General features: G+C 44.1%; 2 protein-coding genes across 2 annotated transcripts; both read left to right on the top strand.

Moving 5' to 3' along the window:
* Window positions 1–8,466: 8,466 nt before the first annotated feature.
* Window positions 8,467–10,062, top strand: LOC129153032 (uncharacterized). Its single transcript, XM_054731790.2, has 2 exons — window positions 8,467–8,925; window positions 9,015–10,062. The coding sequence occupies exons 1-2, from the start codon at window positions 8,824–8,826 to the stop codon at window positions 9,621–9,623; spliced, it is 711 nt and encodes a 236-aa protein (XP_054587765.2). The 5' UTR covers window positions 8,467–8,823; the 3' UTR covers window positions 9,624–10,062.
* A 3,825-nt stretch (window positions 10,063–13,887) lies between these two features.
* LOC139063724 (uncharacterized) lies at window positions 13,888–17,754 on the top strand. Its single transcript, XM_070546422.1, has 4 exons — window positions 13,888–13,928; window positions 14,311–14,425; window positions 16,377–16,619; window positions 16,709–17,754. The coding sequence occupies exons 1-4, from the start codon at window positions 13,888–13,890 to the stop codon at window positions 17,315–17,317; spliced, it is 1,008 nt and encodes a 335-aa protein (XP_070402523.1). The 3' UTR covers window positions 17,318–17,754.
* The last annotated feature ends 760 nt before the right edge of the window (window positions 17,755–18,514 follow it).

Raw genomic sequence — 18,514 nt, forward strand, 5'->3', positions numbered from 1 at the left:
GGAAGGCGGGAAGGAGGAGCAGGAGCGGAGGAGGGGCTGCCCCTCTCTGCAGGGAAGTGGAGCAGGAACAGGAGCAGGTAGAAACTGGTGATCATAACACCCCCTCCCTTAAAAGAGAAAAAAAAAAACAACATTTCAATCGAAGCATTTTAGCTATTTAATTAATTTATTTTATTTTATTTTTTTTTCCAGCCAATTACTTTCCATGGTCTGTATGTCTTAAGTCCCATCATTGGAGGTCTATCAAAGGATCACCACGTTGTCCAGGACATTCCCGCTAACCTCCTAAGGAAATACTGGCTAACTCAACCCTAGTCTTCATGCGGGTCAAAGGTGGGCAAATTGAGCACAAAACCAGCGGGAGATGAGGTGGCCCATGTCTGAAGCCCGCCTCACAGCCTCACGGAGTACCCCCGAGATGACCCGAGGGCCAACCCTAACCTCCTTACCGCAACACTATTAAAACAATAAACGGGACACATCCTAAAGAGGATGTATCCATACGTCCTACAAGGGAATTCCATAAACATTGTACAAATGGTGATTAAAACAAGGGACATACAAACCACTGTAGGCGAATATACTTAGCATCCTCTGGATAGGCCATCAGCTACAACATTCTCAGTCCCCTTCTTATGGCGGATCTCTATCAAAAACTCCTGCAGGATCAATGCCCATCTCATAAGGCGCTGGTTATGGTTATACATCCTGCTGAGAAAAACCAAAGGATTATGATCCGTGAACACAATAGTGGGGGTGGAACTGGAACCAACATAAACGTGAAAATGCTGCAAAGCTAGCAGAAGGGCCAGAGTTTCTTTTTCTATTGTGGAGTATTTTAACTGATGCTGGTTAAACTTCTTAGAGAAGTAGCACACAGGGTGGTTGACACCCTCCCCATCCTCCTGCAGTAATACTGCACCAGCACCCACTGAGCTAGCATCCACCTCAAGTTTGAACGGCTTGTTCAAATCAGGAGCCGCAAGCACTGGAGCATGACACATCAAGCATTTAGCGGCCTCAAAGGCAGCTTGACACTCTGCAGTCCACACAAACTTCTTTTTTGGACTGATCAATTCAGTAAGAGGGTGTACGACAGTTGAAAAATTCCTGCAAAACCCACGGTAGTAACCTACCATGCCTAAAAATCTGCGAAGGTCCCTTCGAGTCTTAGGAGTGTGGAACTCTAGCATGGCCTGCACTTTGTCTTTAAGGACTCTCACCTGTCCTTGCCCAACTTCCTTTCCTAGGTAATTTACTGTAGCTTTCACAAATTCACATTTGGCTAAGTTCAGCGTCAGGTTAGCTTCGGCTAATCGGTTAAACAACAAATGCAGAGTTCTTAGATGATCTGGCCAGTTGGAAGTGTATACTATTATGTCATCTAAGTAAGCACTGCAATGCGTGAGATCAGCTACAACCTGGTTGATAAGGCGCTGGAACGTAGCAGGTGCATTTCTCATACCAAAAGGAAGGACGGTATATTGCAAAAATGCATCTGGGGTAACAAAGGCAGAAAGGTCTGAGGCATGATCTGTTAGAGGGACTTGCCAATATCCTTTTAGAAGGTCTAATCGGGTCACATATTTGGAAGATCCCACACTGTCTACACAATCATCTACCCTAGGAAGTGGGTATGAATCAGGAATGGTTACTGAGTTTAATTTACGATAATCTGTTATAAACCGAGGAGTCCCATCAGGTTTCGTTTCCACAAGACAAGGGGAGCTCCACGGACTCTTGCTGGGTTTAGCAAAGCCATGTTTGAGGAGGTAGGTTGTTTCCTCTTTCATCATCTGTCGTTTTTGTGGGCTAGTACGATAAGGGTGCTGTTTGAGGGGTTTAGCACAGGACACTTCTACTTCATGAGCAGTTAACGTAGTTTGTGTTGGTACATCAGAAAACAAACATTTGTTATCACTGATCAACTGTAGTAGATCTTCCTTCATGTCTGAAGGCAAGTGGCTTAGTTGTGTAGGCAATGCTTGAAGAGCCTCAGAATTGTTTAGCCTTGGACTGGAGTATTGTGGAAATACACCTCCCAGCTCATCCTTTTCTTCAACAGAGCCAGAGGCAGGTGTCACAACAGCTACACTTATGTCTTTCGTTGACCTTTCAGGTCTTGAATGGTACAACTTTATCATATTCACATGGCACTTACGAGTTTTTCGTCTACGAGTTGGGGTTTTTAACACATAATCAGTGTCACTCAACTTCTGGATTATTTCAAAAGGTCCCTCAAACTTGGAAGTTAAAGAGGAACCTAACAAGGGTAACAAGACTAGCACCTTGTCACCAACATGAAACTCTCGTCTCTTTGCCTTTTTATCAAAATTGGCTTTCATGTTACGTTTAGCCACTGCTAAATGTTGTCGGGCAATAGCGTTTACCTCTTGCAAGCGCTTCTGGAAGGCTGATACATACTTGCTGGCTATGACTCCTGCTTGGGAGGAGGAGGAGAGAAATCGCTCTTTTAAGGCCTTCAAAGGTCCTCTTGGAGTATGTCCAAACACGAGTTGAGCTGGACTAAACCCTAAAGAGTCCTGCACTGCCTCTCGGGCAGCAAAGAGAACAAATGGAAGTCCTTCTTCCCACGTTCTATCTGTGGACAAACAATACTTAGTTAGCATGGACTTTAAAGTTTGATGCCACCTCTCTAAAGCACCTTGACTTTCCGGGTGGTAGGCTGATGAGGTGACGTGCGTAATGCCAAGAGTTTTGGCCACCTGATTAAACACTCGTGACTGGAAGTTGGTCCCTTGGTCAGTTTGAAGGATACTTGGCAATCCAAAGACAGAAAAGAAAGTTGTTAGGGCTTTAATTACTGCTTTGGTTGTGATAGAAGATAATGGAACAGCCTCGGGGAACCTGGTAGCAACACACATTATGGTTAGCAAATACCGTTTTCCGGTCTTCGACGGTGGCAATGGGCCTACACAGTCAACAATCACATGATCAAAAGGTGTAATTACAACTGGCAAAGGATGTAAGGGTGCAGGGTGTATCACCTGATTTGGTTTTCCAACCATCTGACAAACATGGCACTCCTTACAAAACATAGCCACTTGTTTTTTCATCCCCGGCCAAAAGAAATGTTGTAGGAGCGAGTGATATGTTTTATTTACTCCCAGATGTCCCGACCAATCACTAGAATGGGCCATAGATATGACCTTTTGTCTCAGAGCCTGAGGTACTACTATTTGTCGGGTTATCCCCCAGTCAGCACCTTCTGAAACGGGATTCGGCCAGCAACGGATTAACACACCGTTTTCAAGCATAAAACCACTACTGTCTTTATCTACCACATTTTCACTAGTAACTTGCTCAAAGAAGGGTTTCAAGCTTTGGTCTTCCTTTTGAGCTAAAGAGAGGGTTTCTTGATTCAGAGGCAACCTGTCATCTTGAAGATGATCTGGCCTGGTGCCTTCACTTCCCTCTGCAACACAAGGTAGATCGTTAGTCAGGGTCTTATCAACAGAATCCTCTAAGAAATCCTGCATCAACACAGTATCCCGTAAAGTAATATCCGCATCTTTACGAGCTTGGGCACGAGTCACAGCACATGCAGGATAAGTTATCAAATCCGCTTGGTTAGGGCTCTCACTGTGAGCAACCGGGTCATCTAAAACCTCTAAACTGGGGGTAACTCTACCCCCGGCTAAATCATTGCCCAATAGCAGGGTTATTCCCTCAACTGGCAACCGGTCACAGACTGCAACATTAAAAACCCCATTCACCAACTGACTCCTAAGGTGAACACTGTGCACAGGAGCAGTTACACAACCCATTTCAACCCCTTTTAAGAACACTGAATATCCACTTGAGGACATAGGAGTAAATGGCAACACACTGCTGAGGATTAATGTCTGAGAAGCTCCAGTATCTCTCAGGATCAGAATTTGTTTTTCATCATCACTTTTGCCAGTCAAAGACACAGTTCCCGTAAGAACAAATGGTTTAAAACAAGGGTTAAGTTTCTTTGCTTGGCCTGGTGTCTGAGAGGAGGCTTTTATAAAAGCAACCTCTTTGGGCTTTTCGGACCGTCTTGGATGTTTGTTTTTTAACAGAAAACATTCTTTTATCAGGTGGCCCTTTTTGTGACAAAAAAAACACTCTCGATTCTCCCGAGCATCTGAGGGCCTTCTTTCAACTCTTACACGCTTCTCACTGGATTCAACTACGTTTTCTTTTATCACAGTAACTTTATGGGTGAGTGCAAACTCATCTGCTAACAGAGCCACGGCAGAGAGAGTGGTAACCTTTTGTTCATTTAAATAGGTTACTAAAGTTCCAGGCACACATTTCTTGAATTCTTCAAGAAGGATTAACTCTCTGAGCTCTTTAAATGAGTCAGTTTTAGTTGAAGCACACCACCTATCGAACAACGAACTCTTTTCTCGGGCAAACTCAACATGAGTCTGCCCTACTGCCTTTTTATGCTGTCTGAAACGCTGTCGATATGCTTCAGGCACCAATTCGTAAGCTTGCAAAATAGCAGTCTTTACGCGCTCATAACTCAAACTGTCGGTAACCGACAAAGCAGACATTGCCTCTAAGGCTCTACCACTTAACCTACACTGCAAAAGTAGAGACCACACGTCACGCGGCCACTGAAGAGCAGTCGCGATCCGCTCAAAGGCGACAAAATAACCATCCACTTCAGCTTCTCTGAACACAGGCATAAGGGAAATACACTTACTGAGATCAAGTGCTGGTTTCACAGTGGGTTCTGATGGCGCCTCTGCCATCATCTGTGGTGTCGGCTTTACTTGGGCCTCCAGTTCAAGCGCACGGATGCGTACAGCAGTTTCTGCATCAAGCCGTTTCAATTCCAATTCCATCTGCATCCGTTGTTTTCTTTCATCTGCTTCGAGACGGGCCAGTTCAAGTTTCAGTTGCAACTCCCCCGACATCAAACCTTCAGCTGCAGATCCGCATGAGGGGAAAACAAGGGGTTTTACCTCGCCCGTGTTGCCGTCCATTGACGACTCCCCTCCATCAGTCAGGTTAGGGTCTAGATCTGGATCAGCACGGTCAGGACTGGAAGCAACTGGTGAGGAGGACTGCAGTAGTCCCTGGTCAGTGAGGTAGTCCATAATCAAAGTTTTCAGATCTCTCTTCAGTATCTGGGTTGGAAGCTCCAAACTGAAGTGGGCGGCTATCTGCAGCATGTCGGCTTTCCGACAGCCCTCCAATGCCTCACGAGACGGGGCCTCCACAAATGCTCTTAATTCGAATTGTGCCATTTTATACACAGCCCAGAAAACGTTGCCAAAATGCAAAACCCACGCCTATACAAAAGGTCCTTCAGGGTTAATTACGATCATAGAAAGAAAGTAGAAATCCCGGACGAGCCCCCATTAATGTTACGACTGGTGATGGTATGGGTGAAGGACGTCGTAACATAGAAGGCGTGGGGTCAGGATTTTAAAAGCAAACCATTTTATAACAAATAAATGACAAAACTCATGCACAGTTACTAGGCCAGTTAAATACAAGAACTAAAGGTGACCTCCTAAATAGGGAAAAACAAGGACTGGAGAGAACACGCAAGCTGGAGCTCAGCTCCACTAATATACTAAACCAATAAGTCAAAAGTAAACTCACCAATTCTGCTATTCCCCCTTTTTGGGTTAAAATAGCAAGCAAACTGATTTAGTCCAAACCAACTAAAGGCGAGCACAGGGCTGTTAAGGTAATGGAAACAAAACAGTAATAATTACTAAATCAAAGTGCTTTTGAGCCAACACACCAAAAGCAATACTTATGCTCCACTGAGCACACACAACCAACAGGTTAACTTAAACTCTACAAAGGCTCCACTGAGCAAACACAGGAAGAAGGTTCAAACTAACCTAACTAACCTATTTCCTACCTCTATTGAGCACACTCTCCAAAAGTTCCACAGAACTCAGAGTAAAACCAAACTCAATGAAATTACATAGGTTCAAACTAAGTGTGTCTAGATTTCCTCCATCCTCTAGGTATTCCCCACTCTTTCTGCCCCCTGGTTCTTCTGGCCGCGCCCTTTTAAAAACTCAGAAGCTGATTAGGGATTGAGCGCAGCTGGAAGGCGGGAAGGAGGAGCAGGAGCGGAGGAGGGGCTGCCCCTCTCTGCAGGGAAGTGGAGCAGGAACAGGAGCAGGTAGAAACTGGTGATCATAACAGGCTCCCTGGAGACATCATATTTAGAAAGTAGTTATTCTTCCTCATTTTGGAGAACAACTGCTCTGCTACTTGAGAATTCACCCAACCGTGCAGTTCGAGTAACAGTGAAATTTTGCTCAAGCAGTCTTTTACTTCTCTGGTGTTGGCCTCGTGGAAAGTGTCATACAGAGCATAGTGTGCAGCTGAACCTGTAGAGGGGTGTGCATTGCTGTCTGCATGCTGCTTTTTAACCTTCAACCATGGCAGGTTTACTTTCAGATCACCTTTCTGGGCAGACTAAAGGTTTTCTGGCGTGGCATCAGCAAGTCTGCCTTCATTTGGCATAAAGGGGATTTTTAAAGGTTCACGCAGGTTTGTGTGCGTGGCCAAACCTCTTGCAAAATCATATATGACTGCATTAGGAAAGTGCTTAAATGATAGCAACATATCACAATAGTCCCTCGTACTTTCTGCCCTCACATTGAGCGTGATAGAATTCATGATTCCACAGGGGCACATTATAACTGCCCAGCCACCTTAACAAGAAACAAAGAAAGGGACGTTAGAGATTACACACACACACACACACACACACACACACAATCTCAGATAAGTTTTTTGTGTTTGGATAAGCTTACCAGATGCACCCCACACTTTTGAAAAGACCTTGTCAAAAGCACTGCGACTTTTCATCTGCTCTTTCAACCTGATGACAAGATTCATTTTGGAACCCGTGGACTCAAGGCCACATTGTTTGTCCAGGTTTCACACTGCATCAACCTGTGAAAACATGGGCAAATACTTGACCAGACACAGAAACTGTAATGCAAAGATGCTAACATAAATTAGATTTTAAAATATGGGTTGTTTTCAGGTGTTTTTGTTGTGGTCTGTTAGCCCAGGCATCACCGCTAATCTCACCTTCAAGTTGATAATTTCATTAATCAATCTGTCCTCAGATCATCAACATATATATCGACATATGGGATCAACTGACAACACCCGGTCGAACTAGCTACAATAGGGTGACCAGGTGTCCCAGTTTACCCGGGACAGTCCCGATTTTGAGCCATTTGTCCTGTGTCCCCAAAGATTTTTACAAACCAGTTATGTTGTCCCGATTTCACCCAGCCTTGGTCCCAAGTGTCCCGATTTTGAACTAATTGCTCATAGTTCACAGAACTAATTGTCACTGGGTTGTTTGTATGTCAATCAGAAAGTTGTCATAGTGACATTAGCTCAACTTTATGTCACATGTCTGTGTAACCTAATGCTCATTGGTTGATGACAACGCCGTTGACGCAAGACGGCTCCTAAGTCCTGCGTTAAGACGATTCACCAAGTCACTCGTTGTTCAGCATGCCTAAAAGATGGTCAAGACTAACAAAAGAGCTACTGGAACCACACAGCTTTCTCAGGAAGGTGCCAGGTGCAGCCTGCTGCAGACTGAACTGCACTGTGCACTATGTGCGCTGCACATCCTACACCAACCAGACTGTTGGGGGTGGCCTGATCAAGTTTATGAAAAACATTGTTTTGTCCTCGTCTTGCTTTTCCTCCTAAATTTAAATTGGTGTTGTCTGCACAAAAGCCGACCGCTTTATCCACCAAACCGAATGCAGATAGGCACCTGTAAACCTCATCACACAGCAGGGTTGAGGTCTCACCTGTTAGCGATGTAAAGTCGAGTATCTTCACTCTGACCCCCTCGGTTATTTTGAAGTAGCGCACAACAACAGGAACAAGCTTCACTGCCTTGTGGTTTGATGTGTCAACTGTGGCAGAGACCAGAGTAGTATCCATAGTGTCTTCTTTTAGCAAATCTATAGCATGCGGGGCAATTACACTTGTCACCACTGCCTCAGCTTTGGTCCGAGCACTCGTAAAATGCTGGTCATAACATTTTCGAAGTAGTCCAGCAGTCCAGTCCATTGAACGAAAGTTGTGATTGTGCTTAACAAGGTGGTAGGCAAATGTTGCTTCCTGAGCAGCGCGGTCAAGGTCTTTGTCTCCAGCAGCAGTAGCACTAAAAAACATGCTAACCGAACTTCCCGCCTGTTACCACCGCTTATGTTTGCTAGTTTTAACATGGTTCTGCACGTCCGCGTTTCCACCATGAGCAACGGAGAATTCACACTTACATAAGACGCAAAACGCAGCATATTCATTTCCTGGCACCTTCCTGAGAAAGCTGTGTGGTTCCAGTAGCTCTTTTGTTAGTCTTGACCGTCTTTTAGGCATGCTGAACAACGAGTGACTTGGTGAATCGTTTTTACGCAGGACTTAGGAGCCGTCTTGCGTCAACGGGGTTGTCATCAACCAATGAGCATTAGGTTACACAGACATGTGACATAAAGTTGAGCTAATGTGACATTGAGAACTTTGTTGTCAAGGTTTTTGGATATTTTCACATCTACACTGTCCGAACTGAGGAGCTGAAAGACTTCTGTTCATTTGTTGATGTTGAACATGTCACTCTCCTTGGGACCAGCAGAACCCATTGGCTCTCACTGGGACCTGCAGTTGAGGGTTCTGAAGCTTTGTCCAGCACTTCAGTCCTCAGGAAAAAGCACCAAATTTAATCATCAAGTTCCTAGAAAACCAAGTGTGTGAGGCCTGGTTGTGGTTTACACACATTACAACCAACTGTCACTGTTCAATGACACCATCAAAAAGATGGAGAAAGACAAGAGCACAGCCGTCCACGCTGCACAGCACCTGTGTGATCTACAGGAGAAACTTTTGGAGAGGAAGGCCGCCCTCTTCATGGGATTAAAGGTGAGTTTAAACATGTTCAAATTAAAAGTAATGTAAAAACAAGGCTCTTATATTAATGCTTCTTGAATTATTATTGGTGTTTTTTTCAGGTGAAGAGCATTCTGGCTACCCAAGAGCGCCCTCAAGTGGAGGTGTTTAAGCAAAGCGTCCACACCTTCTATGAAGGTTGCATCTCATATCTGCAGGAGTGGAGCTCATCATTTACTGACATGAAGTGCTTCTCTTGGACCCTGCTCGAAGATCCACCAGGTTGGGATGTAGTTGAGAGCTGCCTGAGGTGTGTCTCCTCAAAGCTGCCAAACATTCACATCAATGAAACGGAGCTCTTTGACGAAGTTACTTCTGTCAAAACTTACACATCTGACAAGACTGGACTGTGGGACCGAGACATTAAACCAGCAGATGAGCGCTGGGCTGAAATCTTTACACATTTTAAGCATCAGCATGTCCCATTTAAAAATGTAGCCGTCATCTGCCAGTTTGCCATGTGCCTACCTGGCACGAACGCCTCTGTGGAACGCATTTTTTCTCTCATGAACAACACTTGGACCAATGAGAGAAATTGTTTGGGACTGGACACTCTGAAGGCACTGCTCATTACTCGGGTGAACTTTGATGACTGCTCTGAGTTTCATGCCAGACTTGTTGACAACCACAGTCTGCTTAAAAAGATTCACTCAAACATGAAATACTCTTAAAGAGTTACTCTGACATTAAAGGGTTCATTTAGTGCAATATTTTTGTTTCTAAAAAACTTGAAGTCAGTGAAATACTTTTTTTGTTCACAAAAGGGCTACATTTAATATTGCCCAAACAAATGTGCTTAAAAAATTCTGTATTGTTTTGGAAAATGATTGCACTAAAAATATTAGAAAAACTGTCCTTATTCTGAATATAGATCAAATGTTTCTGTTCTTGCACATTCTACAATCAAAAGCTGTTAATAAGGTCAGTTAAATTCTTTGTTTATCTTTTCACAAAAGGGCTACATTTAATATTGCCCAATGTGTTTCACAAATACAGTATTATTTTGAAAAAGAAAATAACAAAACATTGCACTAAAAAAAAGAATGTCCTTATTTTTAATAGGATGTTCAAATGTTGTTGCGTTTTGTACAATAAAAAGCAGTTATAAGTCACCAGCAAGGATTTGTCAGTCTTTAATTTTGTGTAAAACTTTGGTGTCCCACTTTTCAGTTTTTTAAATCTGGTCACCCTAGGCTGGGATCAACTGACGACACCCAGTCGAACTAGCTACAAGCTAACCTGAAGCTAACCCAAAGCTAACGCAGAGGTGGGAGCTAAGCTAACGGAGGTAGCAACCTAGCTACAACCGGAGTTAACTGTGCACAACACCAGAGCTTCTGAGTCAGAACTATGCCGGGCTGACCGCTGGGTAAAACCGGGTGGAACACAGAGGTCTCCGAGACCTCCACAAGCCGGCAGCCGCACAGCAGACAAGTGCCGCTGCGATCTGAGATGCGCAGAGCTGCTGCTGGGGAGAACCGGGTAGAAAGGTTTCCATCCCAGAGCTCCACAAGCCGGCAGCCCGCGCAGCAGACAGAAGCCGCGATCAGACAGAGATGTGCCGAGCTGTGGGGAGGGGAGAAGCGGGTGAAAACATCGGTCTCCCGAGAGCTCCACAAGCTGATAGTCGGAACCCAGCTCCACCAACATGTTATATTTGAACCCATTTTCTAAAGTGCAGCATTATGTTAAATGCACTGGGTTTTACCCTATTACATTTATTTCATGGTTAAACAGTACATGTTAACATCTAAGCTCAGCTCGGCAGTGACCTAAAATACATAAATGTAATTTTACTTACTGAAAAAAATGAAGTGGAGACTCCTTGGACGCTCTATTATTGCAATTAATGCCACAGCAAGTAATTTTGTCCAACAATTGCACAAAAATATCCAAAAAAGAATACACAAACGCTACAACTAATGGTCTAAGTTGAGAAACTGAAACTGACGGAACAGTTATCAGGCGAGACCGAGGCTCAGACTGAGGCCTTTCCCTGGAGCTAGCTCTGCGGTCACGTGGGTCTGATGCTCATTAATTACTGTAAATCCTCTAATATTGGCCTGTATTCAATTGACGGCCGGGTATCACATTTTGGCCAGTGTCGGAGTCGGCGGAGGTGAATAATGACCGGTTTTTTATAGTGGCCGGGTGGAATGTGGTAACAAGCAAGTACCACAGGGGGGCGGTTGTGTCATCCGTCTCACTTTTGATTTGCCAGTGATAGACCGCGAGGGTAACTTTAACCATGGCAGGTGCGGAGACGAAGGGGAGGCGAAAATTTGATATCAAGTTCAAAGAGAACGTGCTGATTATGCTGCAGAACACTCTGGGGAGCAATATGAACTAGTCACTAGACGACTTCACCGCTCTATAGTGACTTGTTATGCCTGTCATTGACTAGTCGCTGTCACGTGATAATGACCGGCAAGATGCAGTCCTCGGAAAAGAAGACTGATGTCAGCAGGTGACAAGCTCCTGCGCGTCGGGAGGCAACGCGCTGTGCCAGAGCGTCGGTACTGACACCCGCCGTAAAACGGACATTTAACCAAACTGTGACCTTTACCCTCTTGCAATTTAACCTTCCCCTCACCCCCATCCTAACCTTAACCAGCTTGCACATGCAAAGCTCTGTTGACGCGCTCCAGACATCTGCGTCCTGAGCACGGCCACAGTAACATTATCAAATTAGGTGTCGCCACCTCAAAAACTAATTTAACACGTGATCGTTCATGTCGGCTCATTTCTTTTGTTTTCTGTCTTTTATTCTTTCATTTGCGCCTGATGCTTTTCGCTGCTGTGGATCGGGGCGCATCACCTTGTCCTCCAGTGACGCACCGGTGCGGCCGGCGAGCAGCGCGCACCCCGTTGTTTTTGCGGTAGGTAGATCTTTTAGAACTGCAGTTCAAAGATAACTCATAAGGTGAATATATATGAAGGCAGGTAGCAGTTTTTCTTTAGGATTGAGAGGAGATGCAGGAAGATAACAGATACAGGACAGAAAAATAGTCAAATAAAAACAAGTTAGTTTTTGTACCTGGTGGTTGCAACAAACAGACACCATTGAAGGTAATCAGAAGTGAGGAACAGAAAATGAAATTATTTTAATGTTTAGAGCAGCAGGAACTCTGAGAGGCTGCAGGCGCATCAGTGAGTTTGCGGCCGCTGCGCGGGGGGTGGGGGGTATGGCTGAAGCAGAAACTACCGTTGTTAAAAGAAATGAGTTTAACTTTGAAAATGTGGGCGCAATTTTAATTGTCAAAAACTCCAGCGAACCATTAGTTCATTTTGCTCAAATAGAAATTGAGGCCTGCCTCTAATTCTGGTCCTCTGTCCAATAAAGGCCTGGAGCTTGATGAGCTTGAGTCAAATACAGGCCCGGGCCTGTATTAGAGGATTTACAGTGTACAGAATTTTAGGCTTTTAATACACTTAAACAGAAGAGTGAAAAAAAAAATCACCCCCCTCAGAGTTGTCATGAGTGTAAACTAGATGATTTAAACCAAAAACCTGTCATGGTCGGAGGCAGTTTCTTGACCCACGACATGCAGAATCACACACGGAAACCAGGAAGGTAAGTAAAAGGGTTTATTTTTGGAAATAATGAGCAACGGAGGTTCGGGACTCGACGAGATGCAGGACTGGCAGCAGGGCTCCAGGGAGAGGTTTCTAAGGAGGGAGACAGAGTGAATAACTAATGGAAACAGACGGAAACTTAACTGGAGACTGGTCTTACTGTTTCTTGGCAGCACTAAATGCACCGGGAGGGTTGTCGGATCCGGGTGAGCTGAGGATATCCAAGAAGGGTGGTTGGTTTGTCCAGAGGTGTAGGAGCTGAGATGGATGTGGTAGGTGAGCGGCTGAGAGCGGGCGGTCAGAGGATGGAGCAGTGTGTCAGGTAGGTTGTGATCCGGGTTTGTTCTGGAGAGGCTGAGGACGTTAAGAGGAACCTGGGAAAAAAGCAGGAGAGGGCATAAAGGGGTTTTCAGACGACAGGTTATCACGAGTACAAATGCAAAAATGTCAAGGTCTGGTTAGTGGCTAGAGCTACCCAAACTGAGTAAATCATCTGGCATGGTGAAGCGTCACACTGCTCCTTAAATCCCCTGGGCCTTGATGAGGAGATCAGCTTCAGCTGGGAGCTCTCAGACACGCCCACCTGTGGAAACAAGCTCAGAGTAGAAAAACCAGGTTACAGGCAGACAGCTCACCACGGACCATGACAAAAACCAAGCTGTACACATGTTTATTTCTGCTGTGAAATGGTATTTTTAACATGGGAGTCAATGAGGATTTGCTATTTTCTGACACCAGCCCCTAGTGGATGAGGGTGGAACTGCAATTTATTTCACTTCCGCATTGGCCTCACTTTCAGAATCGAATTGTGGGGGCTTGGTTTCGACTTCCTCCACCACCATACTAATACTGCTGTCACCACCTGGTGCAGGTGCATGAGACAATGCATCAGCCAGTACAATAAACTTGCCTGGCATGCCTGGCAAACTTGCCTAGCATGTATATCAGTTCAAACGCTGCAGCATCACTATCATACATTGTATTCTTGGTGACATGTCATTGAGATTCTACTTCCTATTTGTGATGAGAGGTTTGTGATCCGTTTCTGCTATGAATGTTGGTAAACCAAACATCTAGCCATGGAACTTCCTGCATCCAAAGACCAAGCCTAAAGTTGCTTTTTCTATTTGAGCGTAGCGTTTCTCAGTCAGATCTGGATGCATATGCCACCGGCTGCCACTTATTTCATTCTTTTGCAACAGTACTGCTCCCAAGCCATTGTTTGAAGCGTCCGTAGAATCCAGAGAGGGATGGAGAAACATCAGGAGACACATGAGGGAAGACGCAGACGCAGACCATGACAGCAGGATAATGCACCATGTCATAAAGCTCAAATCATTTCACATTGGCTTCTTGAACATGACAAGATCGGTCAGATCTGGGATACGGCCAGAAGACCCGTGAGCCTGATCTGGACTCCAGGGAGAATGCTGAACATCTTCAGAACCAAAATCAGTTCAGTTTGCTTACTTTAGATGAATATTTCATTTCTAAGCTTGTAGCCCTCAGCTGACGAGTTGTTAGCTGACCATTAGCCCCATCATACCGTCCCAATAAAATTCACTAATCTATAGATAAAACAATGTGCTGCCAGTTGAACCTCTGTGTGTTTATATTGAAATAACTCCAGAACAAATTTAATCGATAGATCAGCAGAATAATTCCTCCTGACTGGGATGCTGCAGTAGCACGCTAGCTTGTGTTTGTAGTAATCCAGGATGGTTCTGAGGTTCTACCGGTCTCTGGAGGATCTATTGTTTAAATATGTGGCTCTTCTTTTAGATCTTATCTGTGTGAGTGTGTCGTGGCTTTCCAAATTACTTTTCCCCTTGCTAACACAGTTAGCTGTGTTGCTGCAGTCATGCTAACGGGACTCGTCTGGAGTGCAGATGGACCGGTAGCGGTTCCAGATAGATTTAGGTTATTATTTTAGGTCAAACCGTTAGTTACAATGTGTGAAGGACTCCGACATAGGGTTCAGACTTTTGGCTGCAACTGTAAACACAATTTTCTGTAATTATTGAATATGAAGTTGATTAAAATACAGCTAAACACGACGTACTAGCGGCATGAGCTGCCCTGTAAGACATCTTTTTAGTGACGTATGACAAACAGCTCTTCACTGTTTAGAGGAATTTAGATTTTTATGATGATTTATGACAAAATTCCTTAAAATGAATAACTGAGCCTAGTTTATCTTTATGTAGATGGTAAAGTGTAGTGAAACAGCATTAGTCTCAGTCGGCATAAGCAGCAGGGCCCTGCAGGGAATCGAACCCCGTCTCATTACTGAGAGTTCCGTTACCAGAGCCTTTTGCTTTGGGCGACGCGAGACGGTAAAGCAAAACCTGCATCAACACAGCATTTAATGTTGGAACATAAATTCTGTCTTGAAGCAGGAAAAAAGAAACCGTCAGACTAAAAAATTATTTCTAATTAAATTCAATTTAGTATTTTATAAACGTTTTACAGATTTAGAGCCTCCTTTGACTTTTATGCTTTTCGTTAACTTCTCGTTCTTTTACGATGTTTATCCGTTCTTTAGTCGCGGTCAAACGCATCGTAATTTTGTTCTGCGGTGAATCTTAAAGTTATGTTGAATGTAAATAATCGGAGTCTTTATTGCTTTAATTTAACCGCACAGTAACTTGTTCAAATATTCAAGTTAATTTGAATCATTTACATGTTTAGACTATGTTTTATTAGCCTTTAATATTTTTGTATTTATTGTTTAACTTTTTTAAAGAGCTATTTTTAAACGCGTGCACATTTAAACACTAAAACCTTTGTTTGCTCCGTCTGTGTCAGAGCTCTGCTGTTCAGCTCCTTCCTGGTTCCTGCAGGACCACAAAGCCCAGAGAAGCTCAGTCCAGCAGGACGTGAGGACACAAACAGACACGGAGAGCTCCTCCTAAACCTGGAATCAAACGCTTCTACAGATTATTTAGAACAGTTTCTTGTGACAGAACAGTTAGTGAAACAGAAAGGACATGATGAAGATGATGTTATCGTCCTCGTCTTTCATACGGATCAAAGATCACCATCAGCTTACGCTCATGTCACCAAGTAAACGTCCCATTCCTCACTAAGACCTGCTCTATCTGCTCTACCAGATTATCAGAAGCATCACTGTAGTTGTAGTTTTGCCTCCATCTTCCTGCCCTCCTTGGTCTCTTGTTTATCTTCTACCACCTCTCACCATCCATCTCAGGTGGGATCTTGTTTGCTCCGATGGCCTCTTGTGTTCCAGGCTTTCATCTTTTAGTGAACGTTAGAATATCATATACTAATATATATGTATGTGTGTGTGTGTGTGTGTGTGTGTGTGTGTGTGTGTGTGTGTGTGTGTGTGTGTGTGTGTGTGTGTGTGTGTGTGTGTGTGTGTGTGTGTGTGTTTGTGTGTGTGTGTGTGTGTGACCCTAAACCAGACTGCCTGCTCCATCAGATGAAAAGGAAATCCTCTCAGGACCCAAATAAAATAGAAGATTTAGCAACCAGACACAGAAGCCCAGGTGAAACCGTCCACATCAGCATCTCCAGTTCTACCAGCTCTAAAAACACACTTCTTAAATAATAAAACACTAAACTCAGCCAACGGATGAAGACGTCCTGGTGCCAGATGCTACCTAAGACATCACCAGTTCAGCTGACTTGATAAAACACTTGGTGACTAAAACAAACATCTGGTGACCTGGTAAAAAACAGTCCTGGTGCAACAAGCTACCTGAGACAAACGTTTCCAGTCAACCAGTTCAAGAAAGAAAGAAAGAAATGATCTTCAGCGGCGCTGCACTGGAAAAAAAAAATCTCTAGTCCGAGTCGGAGTCGTCCCATCTTGGTCTCTTCAGTGGGATGTACGGAAAGCGCTCTCCAGTCCTCTTCTGGCTGGATCCAAGGACCGAGGTAGAAGGAGTGGGTTCTTCTACATCCTGGACCACTTCAGCGCTCATTACAACCAACTGTCACTGTTCAATGACACCATCAAAAAGATGGAGAAAGAGAAGAGTACAGCCGTCCACGCTGCACAGCACCTGTGTGATCTACAGGAGAAACTTTTGGAGAGGAAGGCCGCCCTCTTCATGGGATTAAAGGTGGGTTTAAACATTGTCAAATTAAAAGTAATGTAAAAACAAGGCTCTTATATTAATGCTTCTTGAATTATTATTGGTGTTTTTTTCAGGTGAAGAGCATTCTGGCTACCCAAGAGCGCCCTCAAGTGGAGGTGTTTAAGCAAAGCGTCCACACCTTCTATGAAGGTTGCATCTCATATCTGCAGGAGTGGAGCTCATCATTTACTGACATGAAGTGCTTCTCTTGGACCCTGCTCGAAGATCCACCAGGTTGGGATGTAGTTGAGAGCTGCCTGAGGTGTGTCTCCTCAAAGCTGCCAAACATTCACATCAATGAAACGGAGCTCTTTGACGAAGTTACTTCTGTCAAAACTTACACATCTGACAAGACTGGACTGTGGGACCGAGACATTAAACCAGCAGATGAGCGCTGGGCTGAAATCTTTACACATTTTAAGCATCAGCATGTCCCATTTAAAAATGTAGCCGTCATCTGCCAGTTTGCCATGTGCCTACCTGGCACGAACGCCTCTGTGGAACGCATTTTTTCTCTCATGAACAACACTTGGACCAATGAGAGAAATCGTTTGGGACTGGACACTCTGAAGGCACTGCTCATTACTCGGGTGAACTTTGATGGCTGCTCTGAGTTTCATGCCAGACTTGTTGACAACCACAGTCTGCTTAAAAAGATTCACTCAAACATGAAATACTCTTAAAGAGTTACTCTGACATTAAAGGGTTCATTTAGTGCAATATTTTTGTTTCTAAAAAACTTGAAGTCAGTGAAATACTTTTTTTGTTCACAAAAGGGCTACATTTAATATTGCCCAAACAAATGTGCTTAAAAAATTCTGTATTGTTTTGGAAAATGATTGCACTAAAAATATTAGAAAAACTGTCCTTATTCTGAATATAGATCAAATGTTTCTGTTCTTGCACATTCTACAATCAAAAGCTGTTAATAAGGTCAGTTAAATTCTTTGTTTATCTTTTCACAAAAGGGCTACATTTAATATTGCCCAATGTGTTTCACAAATACAGTATTATTTTGAAAAAGAAAATAACAAAACATTGCACTAAAAAAAAGAATGTCCTTATTTTTAATAGGATGTTCAAATGTTGTTGCGTTTTGTACAATAAAAAGCAGTTATAAGTCACCAGCAAGGATTTGTCAGTCTTTAATTTTGTGTAAAACTTTGGTGTCCCACTTTTCAGTTTTTTAAATCTGGTCACCCTAGGCTGGGATCAACTGACGACACCCAGTCGAACTAGCTACAAGCTAACCTGAAGCTAACCCAAAGCTAACGCAGAGGTGGGAGCTAAGCTAACGGAGGTAGCAACCTAGCTACAACCGGAGTTAACTGTGCCCAACACCAGAGCTTCTGAGTCAGAACTATGCCGGGCTGACCGCTGGGTAAAACCGGGTGGAACACAGAGGTCTCCGAGACCTCCACAAGCCGGCAGCCGCACAGCAGACAAGTGCCGCTGCGATCTGAGATGCGCAGAGCTGCTGCTGGGGAGAACCGGGTAGAAAGGTTTCCATCCCAGAGCTCCACAAGCCGGCAGCCCGCGCAGCAGACAGAAGCCGCGATCAGACAGAGATGCGCCGAGCTGTGGGGAGGGGAGAAGCGGGTGGAAAACATCGGTCTCCCGAGAGCTCCACAAGCTGATAGTCGGAACCCAGCTCCACCAACATGTTATATTTGAACCCATTTTCTAAAGTGCAGCATTATGTTAAATGCACTGGGTTTTACCCTATTACATTTATTTCATGGTTAAACAGTACATGTTAACATCTAAGCTCAGCTCGGCAGTGACCTAAAATACATAAATGTAATTTTACTTACTGAAAAAAATGAAGTGGAGACTCCTTGGACGCTCTATTATTGCAATTAATGCCACAGCAAGTAATT

Source organism: Nothobranchius furzeri, chromosome 17 (genome assembly GCF_043380555.1).
Source record: "Nothobranchius furzeri strain GRZ-AD chromosome 17, NfurGRZ-RIMD1, whole genome shotgun sequence".
NCBI classification, from domain to species: domain Eukaryota; kingdom Metazoa; phylum Chordata; class Actinopteri; order Cyprinodontiformes; family Nothobranchiidae; genus Nothobranchius; species Nothobranchius furzeri.

Coding starts and splice junctions, on each gene's coding strand:
- LOC139063724 (XM_070546422.1), top strand. CDS start 13,888: ATGACAAGATCGGTCAGATCTGGGATACGGCCAGAAGACCC. Junction 13,929..14,310: donor GGGATACGGCCAGAAGACCC/GTGAGCCTGATC, acceptor CTCTTCTTTTAG/ATCTTATCTGTGTGAGTGTG. Junction 16,620..16,708: donor CCCTCTTCATGGGATTAAAG/GTGGGTTTAAAC, acceptor TGTTTTTTTCAG/GTGAAGAGCATTCTGGCTAC.
- LOC129153032 (XM_054731790.2), top strand. CDS start 8,824: ATGGAGAAAGACAAGAGCACAGCCGTCCACGCTGCACAGCACCTGTGT. Junction 8,926..9,014: donor CCCTCTTCATGGGATTAAAG/GTGAGTTTAAAC, acceptor TGTTTTTTTCAG/GTGAAGAGCATTCTGGCTAC.